The 24,636-nt window shown below is 34.6% G+C and overlaps 1 protein-coding gene across 3 annotated transcripts in view; it reads right to left on the bottom strand.

Annotated features, from left to right (window-relative positions):
* Positions 1-809: 809 nt before the first annotated feature.
* LOC129947122 (mediator of RNA polymerase II transcription subunit 13) overlaps positions 810-24,636 on the bottom strand; it is a 90,001-nt gene continuing 66,174 nt past the window's right edge. Inside the window, exons 3-13 of one of the 3 annotated variants that reach the window (XM_056057561.1) lie at positions 22,571-22,664; positions 22,421-22,504; positions 21,797-22,131; positions 20,993-21,728; positions 17,532-17,975; positions 13,208-13,376; positions 12,559-13,133; positions 8,122-12,316; positions 7,920-8,046; positions 7,709-7,848; positions 810-5,978 (exon numbers count right to left, since the gene is read on the bottom strand). In XM_056057561.1, coding sequence (XP_055913536.1) covers positions 5,598-5,978; positions 7,709-7,848; positions 7,920-8,046; positions 8,122-12,316; positions 12,559-13,133; positions 13,208-13,376; positions 17,532-17,975; positions 20,993-21,728; positions 21,797-22,131; positions 22,421-22,504; positions 22,571-22,664 — 7,280 coding nt within the window. In that variant the 3' untranslated portion in view covers positions 810-5,597. Of the gene's footprint in view, positions 5,979-7,708; positions 7,852-7,919; positions 8,047-8,121; positions 12,317-12,558; positions 13,134-13,207; positions 13,377-17,531; positions 17,976-20,992; positions 21,729-21,796; positions 22,132-22,420; positions 22,505-22,570; positions 22,665-24,636 lie in introns of all 3 variants that reach the window. The other 2 variants (XM_056057560.1, XM_056057562.1) reach the window with 2 other exon arrangements.

The following is a 24,636-nucleotide window of genomic DNA, read 5'->3' as shown; positions in this document are numbered from 1 at the left end:
AAGTAAAATTAAAAATACAATTTTATCTAAATATATATATATTATTTTTTTATGTGTGGTTGTCTGTAATGTAATAATTATAATAATAAAATTTAACTTAATATTTACTCAATAATTTCGTTTATTTTATGTTTAAATTTTCGTTTTTCTTTACTTTTTTTTTATTTTACAATAATGCTCATTTTGTACATTATAATATATTTAAAAACAAATAAAAATTATAATAATAATAATGTTTTGTGTGAGTTTTTTTTATTTTGTTTAAATGTTTTGTTTGTCTTAAGAAAACAAATAAAAAACAACAAAAATATGTGCATTAAGTGTGTGTAGATGCGTGTGGGATTTTGTGTGATTAAATAAAAATCTACATTAAGTTTTTATCCTCTCATTTTTGTTTTTGTTTAAATTTTATTTCTTAAAATATAGATTTTTTTAAAAATTTAAATAAATAATTAGTTTTACACAAAACAAAAAAATACAATATGATGAAATATACATATACATAAATGTGTAGGGTATACAATTGAATAATAAAATAAAAATAAAAATTAAATTTTCTAACGAAAAACAACGTCGTTGTCTTTTAGTTTGATTGTTTTATTCTAATAATAATATTTTTCTTTTTTAATCTTTATCTTTTTGTTGTTGCTGTTGTCCTCACAGTGACTATGATGAAAGGGAACTTTTCTCATTATTTTGTTTGTTCGATTAAATTGTTTTAAATTAATTAATATAAAAATAATAATTCTAGTAAATATTTTATCATAATACATAATTAGTCGTGATTGCTTCAATTTTATTGTTGTTGCTTTTTGTTTTTTCTGTTTTTCTGCCATGAAACAAATTAAATAAAAATACTTTATAAAACACATCTCAATAACATAGTGCAATGTTAAATACATAGTTTTTGTTTTTATATAATATTTTATTATACACATGTTTTTGTTTTTACTTATAAAATAAATTCTTATATAAATTATCAAATGATTTTTTATATATTTACATATTGTAGCTAATTTTTATTTTGTTTAAACTACACATTTATTTTTTTGTTTTTAATTAAATTAAAACATTTTGCATGGTTTTTTTGTTTTGTTTTTATATTTAATTTTTAACTAGATTATAATATAATAATTATTTTTCTTTCTTATTTTTATTTATATTTACAATTTAAACTATCATTAGAATAATTTTAACTTGTGTCCTTTTTTTAATATATTTATATACTATATTTATGTTTTTATGAACTAGATTTTTTTTGTTTTTAATTTAAATTTAAAACTTTGTATAAAATGTGTTGGGGGGGGGGGGGGTTACCTTGCTTTTTGTGTCTATGTACAAAATCTCAATATTTAGCTTAGGTTTATGTTTACTTGATCGTTTTTGTCGGTGTTTTTATTTAATTATTTTCTGTTTTAATTTTATGGTTTTGTTGTTTTTATAAAGCAATTTATTTACAGACAATTAATTATATCATAATTTCATCTTAAAAGTAGAAATGAAAATTTAATTTAAGAATTTTGTTTTGTTTACTTTTTATATATATACTTAACAATTAGTAGTAATGTACAAAATATAAGTTTGATTTTTTGTTTTATTTGTTTTGTTGTAATTTGGGATCTGTTTACTTGATTCTTTTATTTTTGAACAACGTATTTTTATGCGTTGTGGCATCGGTATCGGTTTGGTTTTTAAAATTAATGTCTATTTTTTGTTTTAATTATTTTGTTTAAAAGGATGAGGACTTTTTTTTTTAAATATTGTGTAGAGTAAGATTAATGCTATTTTTGTTTTTTTTTTCTCTCTTTTTCTTCTTTACTATAAAAATAATTGAGTCACAATTGAGTTTTCAGCAAGTCTTGTTTCCGAAAACTGTTTTAATTTTAAAAGTTTTTGTTTTTGTTGTTGTTGTGGTCAAATAAAAATAGATTGTGATAGATTGGTGTTGAATTTTTGTTGAGGAAAGAATGGACATAAGTTAACAGGGGATTCATGTTGGGGCTATTTATTTTTCTATTTTCTTGTTTTCTTTTTTAATATTGGATATTTTTTTAATTTTTTGTTGTTAGAAAATCTATAACAAAATCGATTTTTTTAAAATGAGTCATATACAAACAAATAAGCGGCAGGAAATTTGGATTATAAAGAACAAATTAGAGGTTTTCGTCAATCTGTTCATTTAATAATGTTGACTGAAAAATTCGACAACGCCTTGGGCCATAATTGACTGTTCAGTAAAACTATTTTCTGCACAATGAAAAGAAGATGGGTCAAGAAAGGTTATATTTCATTTGAGCAACAAATTTTGCTTCAAGAGCTTCGAGGGTGTTAAAATAATTTCCGACACAGATTCCAAAAAAAGGGATAAGTGGTTAAATTTAGTGGTTAGCTTTAATGATGGATATATAGTTTTGGGATAAAATATCCTACCAAATATTCCCCATAGATAAAATTTGGAAATGCCGTTAATTTTTCTTTTATCTCTGTGAGCTCAGATGTACCACATTAAAGTGAAAGCCCACGTACTCCTGAAACTGAAATATTGATATAAGGATTTGTAAAAGCAAGTTTTACCATTATTCAAATTCCTAATTTTGGAAGATGATACGCGATAGAAACACACACCTTCTTCGATGAATTTCTTCAATGTCTTGATTTAAACGATAATGAAGACGACTGGAAAAATTTCCTAAAAGTATTTAATTCTGATTTGGACAAATTGTACAATGAGGCAAAACTTCATAGTCTAGTAAAATAAGGTTTTCACCTCGGAATGAAAGATAGTAAGTTGGTAATTTTGTTTATAACTTGAACATTATGTAAAAAGTCTTAAAAAATCTCATGTCAGCGTCGCGAACAATGCTTTTTTCGTGATTATTTGCCTTTCAAATATCTTATATTGATAATAGCACCATTTTTCATACGCTAGAAAAAGCAGAAGTGCGAGGTCAAATAAAATCAAAGCCAAAGTAACCTTTTCTAGTTTTCTTATCTTATCAAGTGACAAGGATAATGCTGAAAGACTTCAATTGATGTTAAGTAATTTTTTAAGAATAGATATGATATAAACTATTGGAGTAAAAATTGATTGAAATTCATATAAGGTATTTAGGAATTCTTTTTGGAGCACTCAGCTATATTTCTAGGGCTTTAAATCATGTCCTAACATTTCTGTTTTAAATGATGAGATGTTTTACTTTTTCTTTCTACCTTCTTTCTGTGAAACGGTTAAGCGTATAAGAAAATGTTTGCGACGGAAAAGTGTAGCAAATTGTATACTCCACAATATTGGTAAAGACGTTCACACCGTTGGAGCTATACAAACAGACTTTTCGCAAAGTTTGACGATTTGTAACTTATGACACAGATATTATGAGACTTTTTATACAATTAGCCAGTTTATTTTTCCAAGACATCAGAGAGTTCTATATTCTCTTGAACATCAACAATATGTCTCATATAAACGAGGAGGTTCAGACGACTTAAGGGACTTTAAAGCGAGGCAAGCAAGTTTCTAGTATCTTTTTTGCTAGCCGTCAAAAAAATGCCTTCCAATTAAGGCAACTTTTTTAAAAAGTCGACTGCAAAAGTTAACCAAGAAAAATCTCCTCAACTATCAAGTCAAGTCCAATGATGTCTAAATGACAACTTATCATGTTTTTTTCAGTTGATTGAAAGCTCAAATTATTACTCTGAAGTTTAAAAATATTATACAAAATACAAGTCGTGATGAACTTGTAGCTTATTTAAGCAGTTTTTTTTGTAAAGAATAATGTTTTTGTAGTTTTTTCAGTATCAATTTAGAGTAGAGTTTCGACTTTGAAATGTATGACACTTGAAAAACTGAATAGTAGTTGCTTTGGTTAAATCGTACATTCAAAAAATGCAGTTTACTGCAATGAAGTCCCTTATGATGTCTGAACCTACCAAATTTCTCACTTTTGTTGTCAGAAATCTGAGAATTTTCGTGATTGGATTTCTCAACAATTCTCTATAAAGAAAAACAAAGCTAATTTGATTGTTAAATGAAATGTACAACTTGTTTATATTTTATTCCTCTGTTCTCGTCAATCAATAAATCTAAGAAAAGTTTGGAACACCTTTTTCCACCTTACTTTCTACCTACATTTTCAGAACTCTTTTTTTTCATCTTATTTTACTAGACTATTAAAGAGTTATGCCATTTATTCTTAGAATTGAAAAATATAAGCTGTTAAGTTATGAATATTTATTTTTTGGCATTTCCATTGAATCAGAAAGCCATGTTCTTAAAAGAAGAGAAATTCGTAATGACCTTGATTTCGGAATCGAATTAATTGATTTAGCTTAATTCTCCATAATCTAATTGCATTGGAGCGTTAAAATCAAGTTAATTTTACCAGTGCCTGGTTTTGATCTTATATCAATATTTTTATTTACTCGAAATAGTCGTTTAAAAGCTGTTTCATTTAAAAAAAATACTGATAAATTATTGCCATACTTTTCCTTCGTTAGTTAAAGCCCAATAAAGGAGCCCAAGAAGTCATATTTAGAGCAACAATTTAACGGTGTTAAAATCTTAGTTGAATTTGATGTTGATTTATAATATTTTTTTTTTTAAAATATCAAATCGATTTTGTTATAGATTTTATTGTTGTTTGTAACTATTTATGAATTAATTATGTTATTTTTTTAAATATTTTCTATGTACGTATTGTGGTGGTTAAGACTGTTTTAAATTATAAAAACAAAAAAGAACACGACACAAAAATATATTATTAAAGGCACATAATAAATATTTAACAAACAAAATAAAACAAAGTCAAATTTCAAATTGAATTAGGCACTTAATTTAATTAAAAATTAAAAAACAAGTCCTTTTTTTACATATGGGTAACAACTTATAGCCCCAAACCCCAGAAAAATATGAAACCATTTTGTAGTCAATTGGTCAACTAAAAATATTATTATTGCAACATTGTTTAATGTCTCAAAATCGTCTCAATCACCAATCTTTAAATGTTGCTGTTAGTTTATCGTTTTGAAAATAAGGAAATAAATTATTATTTTGTTGTTTAATAATTTATTCTCCACTTTTTGATTTGATTTTGCCTTAAAAATGAGAAATAAATATTAAAAAAAAAAGATTAGAAGAAAAATAATTTACAAAATTTTGTATCTGTCGTCTTGTTGAAGTTGTTCTATTTCTATTTTTCTATTTTTTTTTCAACAACCTAATATATAATGTATATTATTTATTATGAGCTCGGGATGTATATGAGTGTATCAATTTTGTTTTTGTTTTTTAACTTTTGTATATATGTATAATATAAGTATATCCTTACAAGTTTGATAATTATGTTGTTATGTTTTTTGTTTTCGCTAACCATATAAAATCTAATATCACAGATTTTCATTTTGTTTTTTTTTTTGTTGTTTTAATAATTTTCTTTTTATGTTTTCCCTACAGTTTCTTACAATTTTTTGTTGTTAAGTCCTCAACACAAATATTTCAAACAAAGTAAAAGATAAAAATATGTAAAATAATGTACAAAGTTAAAAACAAAAAATAAAAGAATAGTAATAGCAAAAAAAAAAGAGTTTACACCTGTTTATTTTTAGACGATGGCAGCCGTCAGATGATAGAGATCCATTAACGTTTGGACGTTAATTGGAAGACATGACAATCGATCGTGTGTATTCGAGTCCAAAGCTAGCCACGATAAGGCATTGTAGCCTTCCAGAACGTAACGAAGGACATCGGCGGTTAGATTGGAGTCCAGAGGATGATCGTTTGCTGTTGAATGGCTATTGGAATTGAGGATGTCATCGGTGTTTTGAATGTTTGGCACATGCAAGTGTAGAGCAGTTTTAAGAAACACTGGACAAACGTCCTCGAGGTGAGGGCAAGCTGACCAAAACCATGCAGGCATGCGACCTGTAGGCGCTGTTGATACAAAATAACCCACAGCAAGTGGTTGTTGAAGTACTGAACCGACCTATTAAGAGAATAATAAAAAGAAATTTTTTAGTTTTTTTTAAGTTCATTGCAGTTAAATAAATGATGTTTTTTTAAAAAGTGTCTTGTATACCTTGTAAGACGAAGTGTAAGCAGAACTATGAAAATTAGGGAGGAGTTTTGAATTTTGCAACATTGTAATGATAACGATAGACTGGACATTCCACATTCGTGAAGTACGGCTACAGAACGAATCTCTGTAGGGTAAACTAACTGGCATTGCTGGAAGCGCTAGCATTTCGTTAAAAACGTTTAAGGGTAGGAATGCAAGCGGTCAAGTTTACTAAATCATAGACCCTTAAAAGGGTAAAGTAATGGGCATTCCCGGAAGCGCGAGTAGTTCGTTGAAAACGTTTAAGGGGAGGAATGCAAGCGGTCATGTTTTCTAAAGCATATAGCCTTAAAAAAAAAACTATAAATAAAAGTCTGAGCCAAGAAAATTTACGACGATATTTGAGTGACTTAAATGATGTTTTAGTCACCAATCATCTTAATAGCTCTTCTTTGAATATTGTCCAAAAGGCTTAAGTAAGTTTAAAGAAGTGACAGTTATACTTAAGATTTCGTAGAATGTAGCCAGATTATAAGGAAAAACAAATCTTTCATCGTCTCAGAAAACTCAAACATCTTGCGGCATGATCGTTCCGAAAAGGAGGGATATGAGTCTTTTAACAAATATGAAAAGCTAAGAGTGCTATCGCCAGAGAAACAATTATCTGAATTTTAAATTGCAGGCAGGCATTTATAAAAATGAAAAAAAGTGTCGGCGACAGAACAGACCCCTGAGGCACACCAACACTCATTTTGTGTTTTTTAGATTTGAAACAATCCAAAGAAAATTTCTTATCCAACGCAGAATTTCTAAACCCACCAGTAAATCTATTGCTAAGAAATGTATTCTGCCGGTCATTAAGGAGCTTTCGTTCCTCAAGATATTTCCTAAGCCGATAGTAATTTTTCACCGTTTCCATGACCTTTGAAAAAACTAACGTTTGTTAAAACGGCTGATAATTTAGTGCAGAAAAAGAATCGCCTTTTTTTGAGGAATTGGTTGATATGCCGGTTTTCAACTATTCGGAACGAGCCCAGAAAAAAGGGGAATACCATCCGAATTAGAGGTCATATGCATGTTAAGAACTTTAAGGACTGTTTCCACAGTACGAGTACAAATGAAAGATGAATACAAGTTAGCTTCTTCAATGTAGTTAACTTAAGAAGTGTCATTGACGACAACAAGCGTAAAGACCGAGGAAGAGGAAGAATTTCTCATGTTTTTTTTACGAATGACCAACCTGGGACACTGTAGTATTTTTGCCGCAATTTTTAAGGGGCGTTGAAAGTCTTCCTGGCTTGTTTAAAAACTCTTCAGTTTTCTTCAGACTTAGAAATCAGCTCACCTCTTTCTGATTAATAACCTCCATGACCCTGATAAAATTTTTCATTCCCAAAAAAATCATTATATCTGCACCTTAGTCACATGTCACCGGTTAAGGATCTTGAAACAAAAATTGAGAAGGTTCCCTAAGGAGCCCTTTGTCTAACTGGATTTGTTTGATACGAGAAATTAGAAGATATGACACTATGGTCAGGTGTGCTTTGATACGGCAATACACTAAGTGAATACATTTTTGTATGGGTCAGAGGCCATAGGTTCTTTGTTGTGAAGACTGCTTTGTTTGTGGTGTAATGTGGACATTTAAAAAAACTTACCTCTTCAATATCCTGAGCATCATGTTGCATGCGCGATGAATTGAAATTGTTTCCACTAGAACTTTGCCAACTGCGATTGTCCTCCATGCGATCTGGGCTGCCATGATTTGAATTTCTTTCCATTCCTGTTTGGACCATAGCTGCTGTTAAAAATAATAAAATAATATTTAGCACTTCCAAATTTAAATCCTTTCATTATTTAGTGACTCACGATCCCAGAATAGATCCATGTTGACATCACTCATTGGATTTTCAGGATCTTCGTCAAGATCAAACATAAAATCATTATCGATATCTACTTGCGTCTCGTTGAGTTCATTGAATGTTTTTTGGAAAGACTGTAAAATGCAAAGAGAAAACAAATAAATAATTAGTTTCTAATTAAACATTAACTTTCTTCTTTTAATTTTTACCTGACAAACTGCACTGGTAGGAAAGACCAAGATATGCGTGCACGTTACATCCTGTGGTGTTGAGAGAGGATTTTGCATTGAAATTTGGCTAAATCGTTCGTCCGGAGTAAACTGATCTGGCATAACACGCAACTTGGAGTCCGGCTCCAGTGTGACAAGGCATGCACTCAATATACTCGGTGGATACATAAGCGAGCACTGCTTGCAAATGTCCTTCAGTTGTTTTGTGGCCTTCTGCAGATTCTGCTTGCTCAGCAGCCAGCTCCATGATTTCAGCTCACCATGACCGATGCGTCCGATTCGACCTATCACCAATCTCCATGGCTGATCCGTTTGGGATATCAGTCCCATGATGAAGTCCATTAGCTTCTGCAAGCCTACTCGGCGTGCAGGTGCCTTTCTTCGACGTGTCCTATTCGGGATGTCAATGTTGATGATGATTTTCTCCAGCAACTCTCCACGGTCATCGGTCACTGTCGCCAACAGCCATGACTGGTCCTCACTCATGCAATAGTTGCAATACATGACGGAGAACTGCTGCTGATCGAAGCCATTGCGAGTGCGGGAGAAGTCCGTTTTGTCGGCCTTCTCATGTGTGGGTGCCAAAATGTACGGAGGCGTGTATATTTTGTGAGGCTGTCGGTTCTGTTCGTCTTTAGATTTTAAGAACACTTCCATATTGGCTGCTGTGCCGAAGCCCGTGAGACTCTTGACACTGCTGGCGTGCGACAGATACCGACGACACTGCGAAAAGATATTCAGAGCCAGGCACTTGATCTCATCGCTGAGGCGTTTGCGATTCCTATTGTGACCCAGCTCAAGAATGGACTCCAGAGATAGAATCTGAAGATTTATGTTGGTTCGCACAGATTCTGGAATAGATTTAAGAAGTTCGGAGTAGATTCGCAGCAAGGAGATGCACGCGATTCGCTCCAGCTCGGGGGAGTCACATCCATAGGTAAATGGCTCAACCACGTACAACACAATGATGGGTGGATTGATGTCATCGTCAGAGCCGCCCAAAAGATCCACAAGTGGAGAATTTGTAAGAGTTGCTGAACTATTCAAGGCATCACGATTCTCCTGTTCTGCGGAGGCGGATGAGGAGGAGGTGGTGGAAGTGTCGGGTTTGGGCGGTGTGCTGGGTGGCTTGTCTATGTTGTTGTGCATGCCAGTAGGGTCTTGAGAGTTTGGCATCGGACTGGCCATTGGGCGGGTAGCGCAGTTTCCTGATGAAGTGCTTTCTGGAGGATCGAGGAGAGTCTTGTCATTCGGCACACGAGTGAGATACGGAGCAAGAAGGTTTTGAAAAGCATTCGCGTACATTCGGATCTTCTCTGCCAGAGGAACCTCTTCGATAGTGCGCAGCCAATCGTCCAAGTTTGTCGTTGCACTGCCGCAACCCTCCATCTTTGGCCCAACCGTAAGCATGCCGTCCCAGCCCTTCATGGGCGTGTGTCGACCCAGTTTGCACATCTCGTAGGTTGTGCTGAGTTCCTTAAAGTAAGTCTTCGTTTTGCTGATTACGTAATCATTGTCTGGACAAATGATCAAATACACAATGTCCCTATGATACGAGTACGGTTCGAGGAGAAGTTTGTCCCAGTAATGTATAGCAAAGGGAGCAACTGATATCAGCTCCTTATCATAACCCACTGTGACCGAGGGAATTGGCTGTGGTTCACATTGTCCAGAGGCTCGACCGGCCAGCCGATGAAATTGTCTCCATGTCAATGGCCCACTTACCGTATACGTGGCATCTTTTTGTCCCGGACTGGACTTTATGTGGAAGGCGTTTTGGAGAAGGGGTTGCATTGAGTTCATGATGTGCATTATGTCTTTGTTGTTTCGAGTATAGCCCGCGGGGATGTATGGCCATTTGTGAACACTCACTGCTGACGATGGTGGTGGACTATTGCTCCGGTTTGTCGCAAGCTCCATACGGTTGAATGCCAGACGCGCTTGTTCCAAAGCAAGGCAGATGATGTCATTGGCATCTGTGTACTCTAGGACGTTAGCTATTAGGGTTATGGGGGCAATTTTGGTCTTTTTTCTTCGGTGACGACTCATCGCTCTGTGAATGGAACTGGTTGAAGTTTGAATCATAGTACACTGATCCATCAGCAGGTCGAGGATTATGTGCTGTTCGCTATTGAATGCATCACCATTTGCTGGCATCAGAGCCAACGAGGTCGATTGACTCCGGCCATTCGCTGATGACGACGCAAGGCTGGATAGCAGAGCGAGCAGAGACTTCTTCTTATATTTGGCAGGGTCTTCTGCGATTCCAGTGATTTCCATTTCGTCCTCGTAGAAGAGTCCAGATTTGTAGGCCAGTCGGCGATTTACCACAGCACTGAAGCCGCACGAGCACGAAAGTGGATCATCGTCGAGGTATCCAGTTATGTGGTTGTTTGCGCCGCCTTGACCGCTGGCTCCGCCTATCGCTCCACCCATCAATGCCGGCGAACCGAGTCCACCGAAGGCACTAAGCATTCGCATATTATTCCCGTGGTGCTGTGATAAATTGTTTCCTCCTCCAGCTGCGGCCGCTCCCGCCCCGCTTATACTATTCGCTGGATTGAAACTCGTTCCGGAGAGAGCGACGTAGACACCTGAGTCAGCGCCTCGGATGTTGCCGACACACTTCGCTGAATCGGCATTGCACACACAAAGCGTGCAACTGTCAAAGTTGTGATCTCGGAACACGTTCAGCGCTGTGTCATAGAGCAAAATGTTGACCATCAGTGAACTAACCTCAGGCAGGCGAATACAGCAAGATGCATTGGAGCCGGGCGCCGAGGGCGTCTGTGGTGGTTCCTGTGAGTGAAACTGCTTGTTCAGATAGGATGATGTTGAGTTAGATGGACTAGAAGTGGCAACTTCGTAAGGTGGAGGCGGGTGCAAAGGTGTCCTGCGGTTCATCATTGGACTGGGTGGAAAGATGGCTGCCGCTGCACCTGGTGGTGGTGGGATTACCCCTGGAGCTGGTGATATTGGGGAGAGACCAGCTCGCAGCATTTGCTGCATCATTGGATTGCTCGTGTTTGTCACAGCTGCTTGAGGACAATTCAGCTGATTGAGCAAGAGATTTGAGCCTGTCGATGTAGGAGGTGGCGGTGGAGGCTGGTGGAGCTGTTGATGCATTTGCAGAGGGTGCAGACTATTGGGATTTGTACTTGACATAAGTTCTTGATGGTGTTGCTGCAGCATTTGCTGTTGTTGCTGTTGATGTTGTTGCTGCTGCTGTTGTTGTTGCTGTTTTTGCTGCTGCTGTTGCTGTTGTTGTTGCTGCTGCTGTTGTTGCTGCTGCTGCTGTTGCTGACGTTGGGGCGGAGGTTGCTGCCACGAAGGCTTATAAACACAATTTGAAGGAATGATAAGCGGTGGCAAAGTTTGACTTGGCAAATTGGTCAGCGGTGCATATTTGGTTGAACCCACAAACTTGCACATCTGCTGAGGCATATACACATAAGACCAATCGTCGATCTTCTCCTCCACCGGACTGCCCAACTCGGCTGAGTATTCCTGCTTGAATTTCACCGACTCATTTAGATCCGTCATTGAGATGTCAATAGCGCAGGGACTCGAATTGGGATGATGCTGTTCATGACTTGGCGGAGTTGGAAACATCTTGGTCAAGTCTTCCGCTTGAATCATGTTCGCATTGTTATTGTTGTTGTTGTTGTTACTGTTACACGTCGCACTATTATTATTTATCAACGACGTGTTGTTCGTATTGTTCGTTGAGCGTTTCAAGTCGTCAATGTTATTGGTGCATCCATTCGAGGATTTATTTGAATCTGGTGGAGTGTGAATTTGCATAGCCGCCTCGTCGTCTGGATTATCGAATATTTGATCCAGATCATTGTAGGATGGATTCAAGCCTTCGGCTGTAAAAAGATTACGTCCCTTAGGACCTTTCTCTTTGAGATCAGAGCCAGAGTGTTGTTCCTTTTTGATTTCGTGCTCTTGGAGAATATTAGAGTTGGATAAACTGTTGTTTGTAAGGCCGCCTTCAAATGCTGTTGTAGATGAAAGTTCCTGTTTCATGAGATGCGTATCGTAAATAGAGCCAGGGGTTGGCATCAGAGGTTTCATATGCGTGTGACTATCGTAGAGATTTGTGTGACGCAACATGCCATGTGGTTTCGGTGCTTCATTGGCTTTGAAACGCTTCACAGGATGGTTTAACCTATGAAATAAAGAAAGAGAAAAAATATATGTTTATGACTTTTCCTTAAACAAATTGGGAAAGAAATTGTTATTAAGACCTTCTTCTCAGTTACCTTGATGCTTAAAAGGCAAACAAATTTATAAACAAGGAACTTAAAAACTTGTTCTAAGAGTCAAAGATGACAAAGGCTTATGAACTTAAAGCAAATGCCCCTCGAATACTCTATGGAATGGCATGAGAGAACATGAATTCGAACTTACCATGCTTCAGTGAGCGAAAAGTCATGCAACATGTCTGAAGTAAATAGCTCATCATTTCCGAGTCCCTCGATTTCTTTAGCTATCAGTTTTGGACGTTTATAAAGATTAAAGTATGCTGTTGTGGCCGCTGACGATGCCAGATTATTATTGCATCGATTATTATTGCTGCCGCCCAACTGAGAATCTGCACCTGGAATGCTCGCTGGTGGTGTATTACTGCCACCAGCTCCACCGACAACAGTCTCACTGCCAACACTATTCCCACCATTGCCGCCAGAGGTTTCGAACTTTTTCACCGATATCGTTCCACACTGAAGATTTGGGGTGCAACGCTCGACACTTGGTGGTGGCGGGACACTTCCTGGGTTAGTACATTGCATGCCTTCCGCCGATGGTGGAGGCTCCACACTAGGCGTTGGCTGAACATACGGCGATGCAGTGATGCTCTTGTTGTCATGCTGGTCCGTTGGCGTTGGTGCAGGTGTATTCTTATCAAGCAAATGATCAATCGGGGTCGCTGGTTGCTGCAAGGGCGGCACCGATGTCGGAGGTCGTGGTGATATCACAGACATCAACTAGAAATTTAAAAAAAAATCAATTAAATAAAATTATTTCTTATTAGTGTTGCCTTTGGCAGTTATGAATTTACCTGATCCGAAGGCGGGACAGAAGTTGGCTGTGATAATGTGGAATTTGGATGAGGTGATGGTGCTGCACTGCCTGGTGATCCCACCGAAGGTACAGGCATAGAATCACCAATTGAGTTTCTTGAATAGGATGACCCTCCACCATGCGGAGTGCCTGGAGTTGTATTTGATCTAAGAAAAGAAAATCAAAAACAAATAAATTAAACATTTTATTATATTTTGTGATAGGTTTAGATTATGTTTCAGAAAAAAAAACCACCCAATGTGTAAAGTTTTATGAAAATGCAAAACCCTTTGCCATTTTGAAAAAAAAAAATAAAAATTAGACTCAAAGCAAAACTTAAATCCAGCTTTTTGAAACTTTTACTAATACTAAAAATGTTTTATACTGCAAAACCAAACCAAACTTAAAGTTTATAATTAAGCTTGCATCATGCTCATCAAAATAAATATATAAATGTTCTCATGTTTAATTAAATAAAAAATGTAAACCTTAAATTATGTTTTTTTTTTTAATTACCAATTTTACCCATGAATCGTTTAAAGTCGTTTGATTTCGAAATGATAAATGTTACCGTGATATTTCCAACTTTGATCTGAATCATTTCAAGATTATTTTAGAATTCAAATTCATCAGATTGTAGATCTACCGAAAACCAACATCCATAAATTTAATTTAAATTTATATTCCGAAAATTATGTACAGCTATGGCCAAAATAATGAAAACATTTCTCTCTTTTTTTATTAAGTATTTAATTAAGGATTTTTAAAGAACACAAAAGATTTGAGTCATACACATCATGGGATTGCGGAAGTAGACCTAAATTTTGAAACAATGTTACTCAACGCAACAAAATTGACTTAAAATAACAGAGAAATTAGGAAATATAATAGACTTTAGATTTATGCAAGGCCAGTGGCGACATCTTGAAACGAAAGCCAGGCTCTACAAAGGTTCTCCGCATCTTGCAGGAGGCCAACCTTATCGCTCAACCTCATATAATGATGTTTTTGAGGCCTAAAGGAATGAACTTTTTAAAGTGTTTAAACAATTATTAATTTCTTTGGATTCTATTCAAAAATGTTTGACCGTAGCCCAAACCTCCAATCCGAAGGCCATAAAAATAAAGTTTAAACTTTAGGAGTGTTGTCAGCGAAATTAACGAAGTTTCTGATTTTAAAGGAACAACATTTATGTTTTTGAGTGGTGTTTTTAATACCAGAATCTCATTGGGAACCATTCCATTGAATGCAAGATAAATGAGAGTAGAAAGAAAAGCCTTCTTACAAAACGAATCTTTGAAGAATTGTCTCAGAAAAGGGGTACCAAACTCGTCAAAAAATATGTCAATTCCTGATTGGTTCTTTGAAAAATAGAATAAAATTTTACATCATCAAATTAAAACAAGGGAAAACTGTCGGCTTATAATCGAATTACCATTTTCAAGATTCGGTGAGCGAAAACTAAAGCAGTAATTGAAGAACCCCAATAATATGGACGTTATTGACTTTTTTAACTCAACTTAGTTTTGGGTCCCAGAAAAGGCCAAAACAACTAAACTCAACAAACATTTTAAAAAAACCTTCACTTAAGAGCTTCATAGTTCCTTACGAATAATAACTAAACTTGAGTTGTGCAATTTATTCTCTGTGATGAAATTTTTGATTCCTGCTGTGTGGAATGGAAAAAACATTAAAGTCAAAATAAGTTGAACTAAAGGTATGAATTATAAAATTTTGTGTAAAATCAAGGAAGAACAATTCGAGTCCAATCTAGTCAATTTCAAGAAAAAATAGATAAACACGATTTAAATTTGATTCTCATATAACTTCTGTCAAGTCCAAAAAACTTGTTTCTTTTGCTTCACTTTCTCTTAATAGTTTGGTTCGATAATTTGTTTGATTATGGACTAAAAATACTTTCTAGAGTCTTTTACAATTTTTTCATAAAACTTCAAAATGCTTTCCTCAAACAAAGTTTAGTAAGTCTGCCTTCAAGCTACTAGTTTATGTTTGGGAACGTCTCAATGATGATTCTTCTGGTATTTCAATAAATTACTGCAAGTTTTTTTTTTGCTTGTGAGACAAGGCTGTTAACGTGCGTGTCCATTTGAGAGTACTTCTGCTAGTTAACTCTCGGGAGACTGTCCATTTGAGAACCAAATTTTAGAAATTTTGGAATCGCGAGCCCTCTGCTGCTACCCTCTTGCTGAGGGTACTCTAATAATCGTGTCCACTTGATAGATTTCTTCTGCTAGCATATTATAAGTTGGCCATGTATTCTTGTAAGCTAAGTGTTGCAGTTAATTTAATTATTGGCACTGTTCTTAAAAAAGAATAAAATAAAAAATGCTTGATCAAACCCTGGTTAGATCGTCGTAACCAATTCGGTGCGGGCTCTGCTCTTTCAAGAGAGCTTCAAATTGAGGTTCCTCAACAGTTTCGAAATGGTTGCCCTTTGTCAGTTGTGAAATTGAATTTTTGATACAAAACGTTGGACCCATAATTTTTAAAAAAGATACCCAATTAAGGTAAGCCATACCAGTACTTGAGCGTATACTGGTAACACTAGATTTTTAGCATCCGGTGAGCATATGAATCGCTTCAGAACAGGAGAACTTTTTCGCAAATTCGGTTAATATTACACTTTTTTTTTATCTCTATCGCGAAAAGATTTATCCGTAGTTCTCCACAATTTTTCAATAAGTTTATTGGTTTCCCCCAATGTCCATTGCTTGGCCATGTTTACTCTCTACAGCTCCTCGCAAAATACGATATATATATATATATATATATATATTTGTCCACTTGCGAGTGACTTTCAATAAGATCGAATGTCGAAAGTAATTAGTCAACTCTCGCACGTTTACTTTCAAATCGACGCCCACCTTTAAATCGTAAAAATCAAAAGGTCCTTGAATCTTCATATCATGGAAAGGGTTAGGTTAATTTAGGTTAAAGTAGTTGTCCCGTGTCCGGAGTAGGACACACTTAGGTAATTTGTTGACCAATGTAAAGCCACATAAATCATGAATCCTTCTTCTGAGCTTAATGAAATTAATTTAAGTTCCTTACAAAACGTGAAAAACTAATTGTGTTACGTGAGTTTAAGATATTTAGATAGTTATAGAAGAATTCTCATAAATACGTCTTACGCTTTACATTTTTGAAGAACTATTTCTTTCCCGTCCATACAGCTTCTGCAAGTCATTTAAATTTCCGGTTATGACAACAATCATCGAGATGCTTAGAGATATCAAGTACCTTGAGTGCTTTAAATCTAGGGTAGGCCAGATACTTTTTGTGGCCTGACAGGTGGAGATGTTATAACACCTGATGTTTTTTTATAGCGTCTTGTTTTAGCAAAAGGCTACACGTAGCGATTAGTATGCCAATATTAGCTTTTGATCTATTTATGAAGAAGTTATTATTCTCCAAGAAAGATCTCTCAAAAGTGTAGTATGTTTACTTTAAAATTGTTGGTAAGCGGGTTAACATCCACCCTTTCTCTAGTGCTTCGAACGGAAATCCCTATAATTGTAGTTACCCTAAAACTTTCAGAAAAAGGACTCTAAATTCTTAAAAACGAATATTACTTTTTTTAAACACAAATTGAGAAAATGTTGGTTAAATTTTAGATTTGTTCCTATTATATTGGCCATAGCTGTATATACTTATTTTTACATGGTCAGTCAACTAAATCTCAAATCCATCTTGAAATGAAAATCTTCTACAATTGAATTTCAATTCCAAGTGAAAATTGCTTATACCTAAGTTTTATACATTGTTGTTATTTTAGTCGTTAATTTGTTAGCGATCGATTAATAAACCTTTGATAAACGTCTGATGAATGTTTACAAATCGAATGAGTTTGTCGTTTTCAACCCTAAATTTTTTAATTTTTTACAGTGACTTCGATATTACCCTTAACTCAAAAACACACCAAATGTCACGCCAAACAAAACTCCAAACCATATTATAAAAAAAAAAATTATATTTACAAATGCGCAAACAAAATGTTCAAAAACAAAATAATGGAACTTTTTTTAAAAAATCACAAAACCTCAATTAAAAAAAATATATATGTATATTTACAAAATTATTAATTATTAAAAATAAAGCAAGAGAGTTAGGTGATTTATATTTTTGTTTAATTCTTTTTTAGCCTCTCTCCATTCAAAAAAAAAAAAGAAAAAAACTCGAGATAGTGGGATGAAGAAGTAGAAAGTGTGAGTGAATTGTGCCACCAATTTGTTTAATTGTTTTTCTATTCAATTATTTATTTTTAAAATTTTATAGCATTAAGTGCAAGTGATGACACAAACCTTTGATTTGGTATGGTGTCGAGGACGACATCGCGGTCGCTTTTGGACAGATCCACTTCACACTGTTCAATGCTAAGATTCTTTGGTTTTTTACCACCAGCCGCCGCCGCCGCCAACAATAATGAAGAGGAGGTTGAGGAGGAGGAGGTGGTAAATAAAGAATTAGAAGAAGTACCAACAGCTGTGAGGACAGTTGTTGTTGAACCACCAAAACCAGAATAATCGGTGGTGTGCCTTTTATGAAACGGTATACGAGTGAAACGTGTCGATTTATCGGAACGGGCACTGCTGCTGCCACTACCACCACCACCACCACTACTGCCAGTCAGTTTAATAGCTGCGGTAGAAGATAAGGCTGATGACGACGACGTAGACATAGACGTAGATGAAGACGACGTAGACGATGGACAAGTTGAACGACTTCCACTAGTCGTTTTTTTACACCTGTATAAAACGGGTTTTGATTTTTTTGTTTCGTTATAATGTACTCGATTTTAAATCTTAATATTTACTATTTTTTTGTGTGTATTTTAAATTGTTAATTCAATATTTTATCCTATATTTTAAAATATGACAATTAATTAAGATAACACACAACTTAAAGTGTTATTAAATTTTAAATCTTATTAAAAATTGTGACCATAATAATCGAATCCTGCTATAATTTTATTGTTTATTTTATTATCATTCGCGGGATGGTGGCTTGCAAATATTATAAATTAAATATACGTTTTACGATTATTTTGGGAAAAATATGTGACACACATAATTTGGGGTTAAGCAGACGTAATTTTCTCATTTTTTAATGGGACACTTTGAAGGTGAAATAAATTACTAATACTTAATTGTTATTGATTTTGTAGTTGTTAGTTGGAAATTTCAAAGATTATTACACTGGTCGGGAAAATTAATAACGTTTTAAACGATTGGAAGATTGTCCTGCATTTGAATCTGGCCTTATGACTTTTCTATCACATTAGGTTGTTAAAAAATGCCGATTTAACAATGTTAAAAGAAACTAAAAAAACGGTGTTCTTTAAGACTAATTTAGAACAACTTTTAGACACAGTTTAAATCATTTTATTATCTTATTTAGTTTTTAGAGATTCTTATTAGTTATGAGAGTCTCCATTCGACTAAATGAAAAGTTTTAAGAAGTCTTGAAACTAATGGAATTGGTTTTTAGTGCTGATTTCATATCGGAACTTCAAATTTTAAGTATTGGCTCAATTTTTCAAAACACTAGTCAAGTTATTACTATCCTTAACATGTTTAAAGTTTAAAAACAGTACGAGCGTTAGTTTTTTAATATCAAAATGTATGTCAACAGACTGAGTTGGGTTAAGCATTCCACATTCTTGACGTGCGGTTGAAAAATGAATCTCTTTACTTGACAGACGTCAAAAATTGCACTCAATATTAAACTGATGCGCACAACTGGAAGTATTAATGTAAGAGTTTTTTAGAGGAGGTGGGAGGGTTGAGAGTTCATAAGTCATTAAATTGCATTTTAGGTTTTGATCTGTCTTAACGGATCTCCAACGGATTTTGTTTTCTACTTCTAAAGTCTAGCAAAACTGCTAACTGCTAAGTTCATTTAAGCTTTTGCGACAAGTTCCTGACTAAGTAATGGTTTGCTTGGTTATAAAGAATTTAACAGAACTGAACAAAGCTTCGTTTGTAGTTCTATAATTTTGTATTTTCTCTAAAGGATTTAAACTTGTTTGAAGGGCACTGGCCCAAATCTGCGCGTTACATATATTCAAGTTTTAGACGAATGAAGGCTTTGCAAATAAACAGCCAGGTCAGAATTTCTTGTACTCTCGCAGAAATCCTAAGCACCTAGTTGGATTTTTAGTATAAGAGGTTATCTATGTACGGAGTACGGCAAGTCTATTAGTTTCCTCGATGCGGCATTGAGGGTGGATTATGCTTTGACGACAGGAGAAAGCATTCAAATTCTGTGACAAAAATTCTACACGATTAATAAGTCCCTATTTGACAATAATGTCGAGTGTGTAAATCACGAAAGGAATATCAAAAAAAGCTTTGTATACTGTTACCAGCAAAACAGTTTTATGAATAAAAGAAAAAAAGTCGCGAGACAAAACGGAGCTCTGTTGAACACCAGCATTTGTTTAACCAATTTCTGACTTGAAACCAACCAATACGATCTTTAATATAAACACTTACAAAAGTAGTTTCTAGTTCAACAAAGAAAAGATTCATTAAAATCTTTATTTAAAAGACTGATTAATTACATTAGAATAAATGCTTTCAAAACGACCATACGCAGCATCGTGTGTTCTCTAATTGGATTTCAAAGCAGTTGGTAGTCTTGGCCGAATAATCGTCTTTAATAATTAAGTTCATTTTTTGGATAAATGGATACCTATATAAGCAAAATTTGCCGGACCTGGGACAACCACAATCCACAGAAGTTGGTTAAGTGTGGATGTGGGCTAAAGGCGTCATCGGTCGATACTATAGGTCGATGATCACCAACTTCTTGTGACCTGAGTGGGATGATATGGACGCTGAAGTTTTATGTTTTTTTAAACAGGTTGACGTTACGTGCCACACTTCTCAAGACACAATCGATATTCTGCAGGGGCAGAAACCTCACGTCTGGACACAGTGATTTTTGAATCGGATTTGAATCGAGGTCATAAAAAACAATTTTTGGAATTATGCAATTTGATTCCCAGAAGAAAAACCTTACTGACCAGTGTAAATCTTATTTCAAAGACATTTAACACATACAAAACTCGCTGCCAATGATTTGAGTCGTTGCAGTCTGTTAGGAAAAGATTGTGATTATTTTTTGTCTTTCAACCCTAAACTGAAGAAAGCAGGTAGGTGGTGTCATAAATGAATACAATATTCAACCTTGGATATAAAAATAGAAAAATAAAAAGTTACATAGGATCTTTAGCATTTTTCCTTTTCATTTTTTTCTTTAAAAAGCCAGTTAAAAAATCAAATTCAAAAGACTTATTTCTACAAGAAGCAACAAAGCCACAGCAAGTCAAGAGACAAAATAAATATAAAGTTAAGTTTTCACTAATTAGGATGCAAAGTACATTTTTGATTTTGTTTTTCTATTTCTATTTGTTTTATTAAGATTTGCAAGCGCACCATTCAAAGTGTGTTATGAAGTATGTAAGGTAGTTTTTTTTTGTTTTATAAAATTGCAAACTTTAATCTTTTGTTTATAAAGAAAATAATAATACATAAATATATATTTACGATACAAATGCATACACATGCCATTTTTTTGTTTTCTAATAAAGAAGAAACTAAGAAACTGTTTTTTTGTTTTTCTTGTTTTTTGGGAGGGAAAATAAAAAATATTTTTTGTTTTGTTTATAAGAAATTTGACAAATAAATAAAAACAATAAATGCAAAAAGAATTTACTACATCTTATAACTCTAAATTTATATATATGCGTCTATTTTACCTTGTACAAGTGCATTGGGCTTTTTGCGATGGATCAACAAAGTTCCACATCAGTTTTGTGTCCGATGACGACGACGACAACGTTGAGTTAGTGTTGTTGTTGTTCATAGAAGAAACATCACCACTAGCAACATCGGGCACTTCCATCTTAATGCCATCACATGAATTTGAATTTAAATTTGAATTCAAACTGAGACTGGAAATTGGATTGGTGATGCAGTCTTGCCACACCCTTTCGGGCATTTCGGTGGAAGCCTGTGGCGGTGCGTGAGTATTGTTTCTGGAAGTCGCATAAAATGGTTGCGATTTTGTTTCGAACTTTTTCAAGCTCAATTTTTCAGTATCGTTTTGTTGTGATACACCACCTGTTGTGGTTGATGCTGTTGTTGGTGTTGTTGCCGTTGTTGTTCCAGCACCAGCACCACCGCCACCACCAGGCGATGGTGATGGTAGTGTTGACGTAACACCAGCAGTTGGTGTTGCCTTCGAAACTGGAATCAGGCCACACGCCGAGGGTGTCGGAGGAGAGATGTGATTTATTGGTGTTGCGTTCGGATTGACTAATGATGATGAGGCGGCTGCTGCTGTTGTAGCCGATGCCGATGTAGATAATCCCAATCCTATGCCAGCTAGTATACTCTGTGATTGATCTGTAGATGTTTCCTCGAGCACATTTTCCATTTCGTCTAGATCTGTGACTAGTACGTACATCGAGGGATGATACATTTTGTGGCCACCTGTGCAGTTGATATTATAAGTTAGCCATAAAGTTCATAGTAAAAAGAGATAACAAAAATTGTCTTACCCGACACAACTTCAACCACAGGTGGAAGATCTGAATTTTCCTTATTGCACAATGGAAAAAATGATGCCCAATCTTCGAGTATCTTCTCGGCGAGGGGATCTGTAGTCTTGTAACTGTTTCCAGTGAGTGTTGCTGCCATCCCGAATGGCGCTAATATAACACTACGCTGCCGTATGTCTTGCTGGCCAGACTGTGCAGCAGCTGAAGCTGCTGCCGCTTCAGCCAAATGCTCAGCAGTGAGCTGTCGAACGGCAGGGTGCTCGCGCAGATCAATCGAAGCACACACCGTATCGCCATGCACAAAAAATGTGAAAGAAAATGAGAGATGTTGGGAACTAAACATAAGTAAAAAAAGAGAAAAATTTAATGAAATTTTTTAAAATCTATCAATATTCAAAATTATTTCCCATCAGCAGAAAAGATGGATGGAAGGGATTTATTTGTAACATGGAGAACGATGATCATAAATATATCTCGATAAATGATCACAGAGATCCTGTAGGCTTATTCTTGGAATTGAAATAAAACGCAATGAAAAACTTTCATCAAAAGCATGAAGAAGTTCAGTTCCATTAGAAAGATGAAAATAAAAAACTCTTTATTTTTGAACTTATATTAATTTACCTTTTTCCGAAAATTCGATCATTTGTTGTACACGGTTGGACGAACCATTTTCCAAACCGTACAATATCCTTTGTTAAAACAAATCTAAAACAAAATTGTAAAAAAAAATGTTAGGATCATGAATTAATTATGTTTTATTTTTGGTATTACCTTTCCATAAGATTGTGCAGAGCTTTGAAAAGCAAAGATCGGCATTCGTAGGTGAGTCCATTTTCCCAGGTTCCGTTCCAATTTAATTGGTTTGCTAGAAAAAGAAGAATATTGAATATAAGTTTGGTGGTCAAATTAATGTAATTCTAGTGCTCTAAGTTAATTTGGTAAGAAGGATATTTTTGAAAGTGAATCAATAGCGAAAGTCACACATATTGTTCTTGTTGTATATGAACATTTCGAGACTATCATTCTAAATTTAAAGTGTAGCAATTTATTAAAAGAAAATCAGTCTTGCCTAGTAAGTAGATAGGTAGGTGCCTTATTGTATTAATAGAAAGTTATTGATCTTAGTTCCCAACAAATGGAAATAATGGGCAGGTACCAGGTGTGCTCAGAAATGCCTGTATCCATTCCTACGCATACCTATTCCAATATTTTTATATTGCTACAACTGCAACCAGCATAATATATATATGCATGTCTATTTGTAGAACAATTAGGTATTATTTTTTTAAATTTGTATAAAAATAGCCTAAGGTAGGGAGGACGTTCAAGACAATGCAAAACAAACTAACAGCTATGGCCAAAATAAAAGGAACAAATATTGATGCTCAGTTCGATTAAGGCTTAGCTGTGTGTTTACAATATATAACCTTCTTCAACAAATGGGCCATCTAAAACTGACAAAATTTTTTAAATCGGACCAGTAGTTCCTGAGATAAGAGCGTTCAAACAAACAAACAAGCAAACAAAAATTGTTTCAACTTTATAATATAAGAATAGATTTAATTGAAAAATACAATTTTGGGTAGGCATTTTTCTTATGGAGTTAAATTCCACATACATATAACTAACAAATCCTTCAAAGATTTATTTTTTCAGAAGGCTTGAGTCGGCTCTCTTTAATCTTTCCTCAAGTGAAACGGCTCATTTTTTGAGACTACCAATGAAAAGCATACATTTTACAATTGAAATCATTGCAGTTTACTTGAGATCCTTATTTTGCTGAAAACCCCACCTAAGTCAACATGTACCATTTTTTAAAACCTATTCCATCTATTCCAAAAATTAAAAACAGCTTATTCAAAAGATGTGACTTCTAATAGGCCAGTTAAGCTATAGTTGGAATCGATCAGTTTCAAACAACAAAGGGCGAATCTTGTCTCAAGTCAGAATATTTTTTGAATGACAGGAATTTTCAATTCAATGATTTGAATAATCTATCAAGAAAATTCGAATGTTGCGATTAAACGATGAAAACCAATTACATTACTTTGCAGTCATCTCCAAGATTGAAATTGGGGTTTTATGAGCTTGGGTTTGAACCCTTCTCTTTATGAAACGAACAAGCCTTTTAAATCCATTCAAAATAAATGAATCCTTCTTTCAAAACTTTAAAGTTGCATTACGCTTTTAAATCATCATGGTTAAAATAATAAAGGGTTTTCTCATAAGAAATGGTTGATTTTGACAGCTCGTGGCGGCCATATTGTTTCGTTTACTTTTTGTCAGAATACTTATTTTAATAAGACGTTGCTACTAGAGAACAACTACATACATACATATGTACATATTTGGATAATAAAATTGTATCATTTGCAGGTTTTGTTTGACGCCATGATACCTAAATAAATGAATTAGGTACTTCCTATTTGGACAGAAAGTAAAAGAAACAAAATGGCTACCAGGAGCTGTCAAAATAAACACATCCGTATTAATGAACCTTTTATATGATAATTTTCTTCTAATAAAATAAAAAGTTAAACTTAAAATAGAGAAATGTTCCTTTTATCTTGGCAACAGCTGTACGAGTATATGCCTCTTAGATACGTCGGTATGTAGGTGCTTTCCTATATTGTGCACAAATTAGCACTTCTATGACTATACCAATGCCAACCCCTTTCCTTTTTACCCTTCTACAATTTAATCCACCTGCTTGCAATAATAACAAAACCCAACAAACAAAATATTAAAAAAAAAAAAAAAACAAATACGTAATCAAATCAGTGCCAATTTATTAAAAACAACAAAAACAAAACACACAGGGCCAACTACTCAACGTA

Source organism: Eupeodes corollae, chromosome 2 (genome assembly GCF_945859685.1).
Source record: "Eupeodes corollae chromosome 2, idEupCoro1.1, whole genome shotgun sequence".
In the NCBI taxonomy this organism is placed as follows: Eukaryota; Metazoa; Arthropoda; class Insecta; order Diptera; family Syrphidae; genus Eupeodes; species Eupeodes corollae.
The sequence above is the reverse complement of the archived record's forward strand: the minus strand, read 5'-3'. Positions and strand labels throughout refer to the sequence as shown.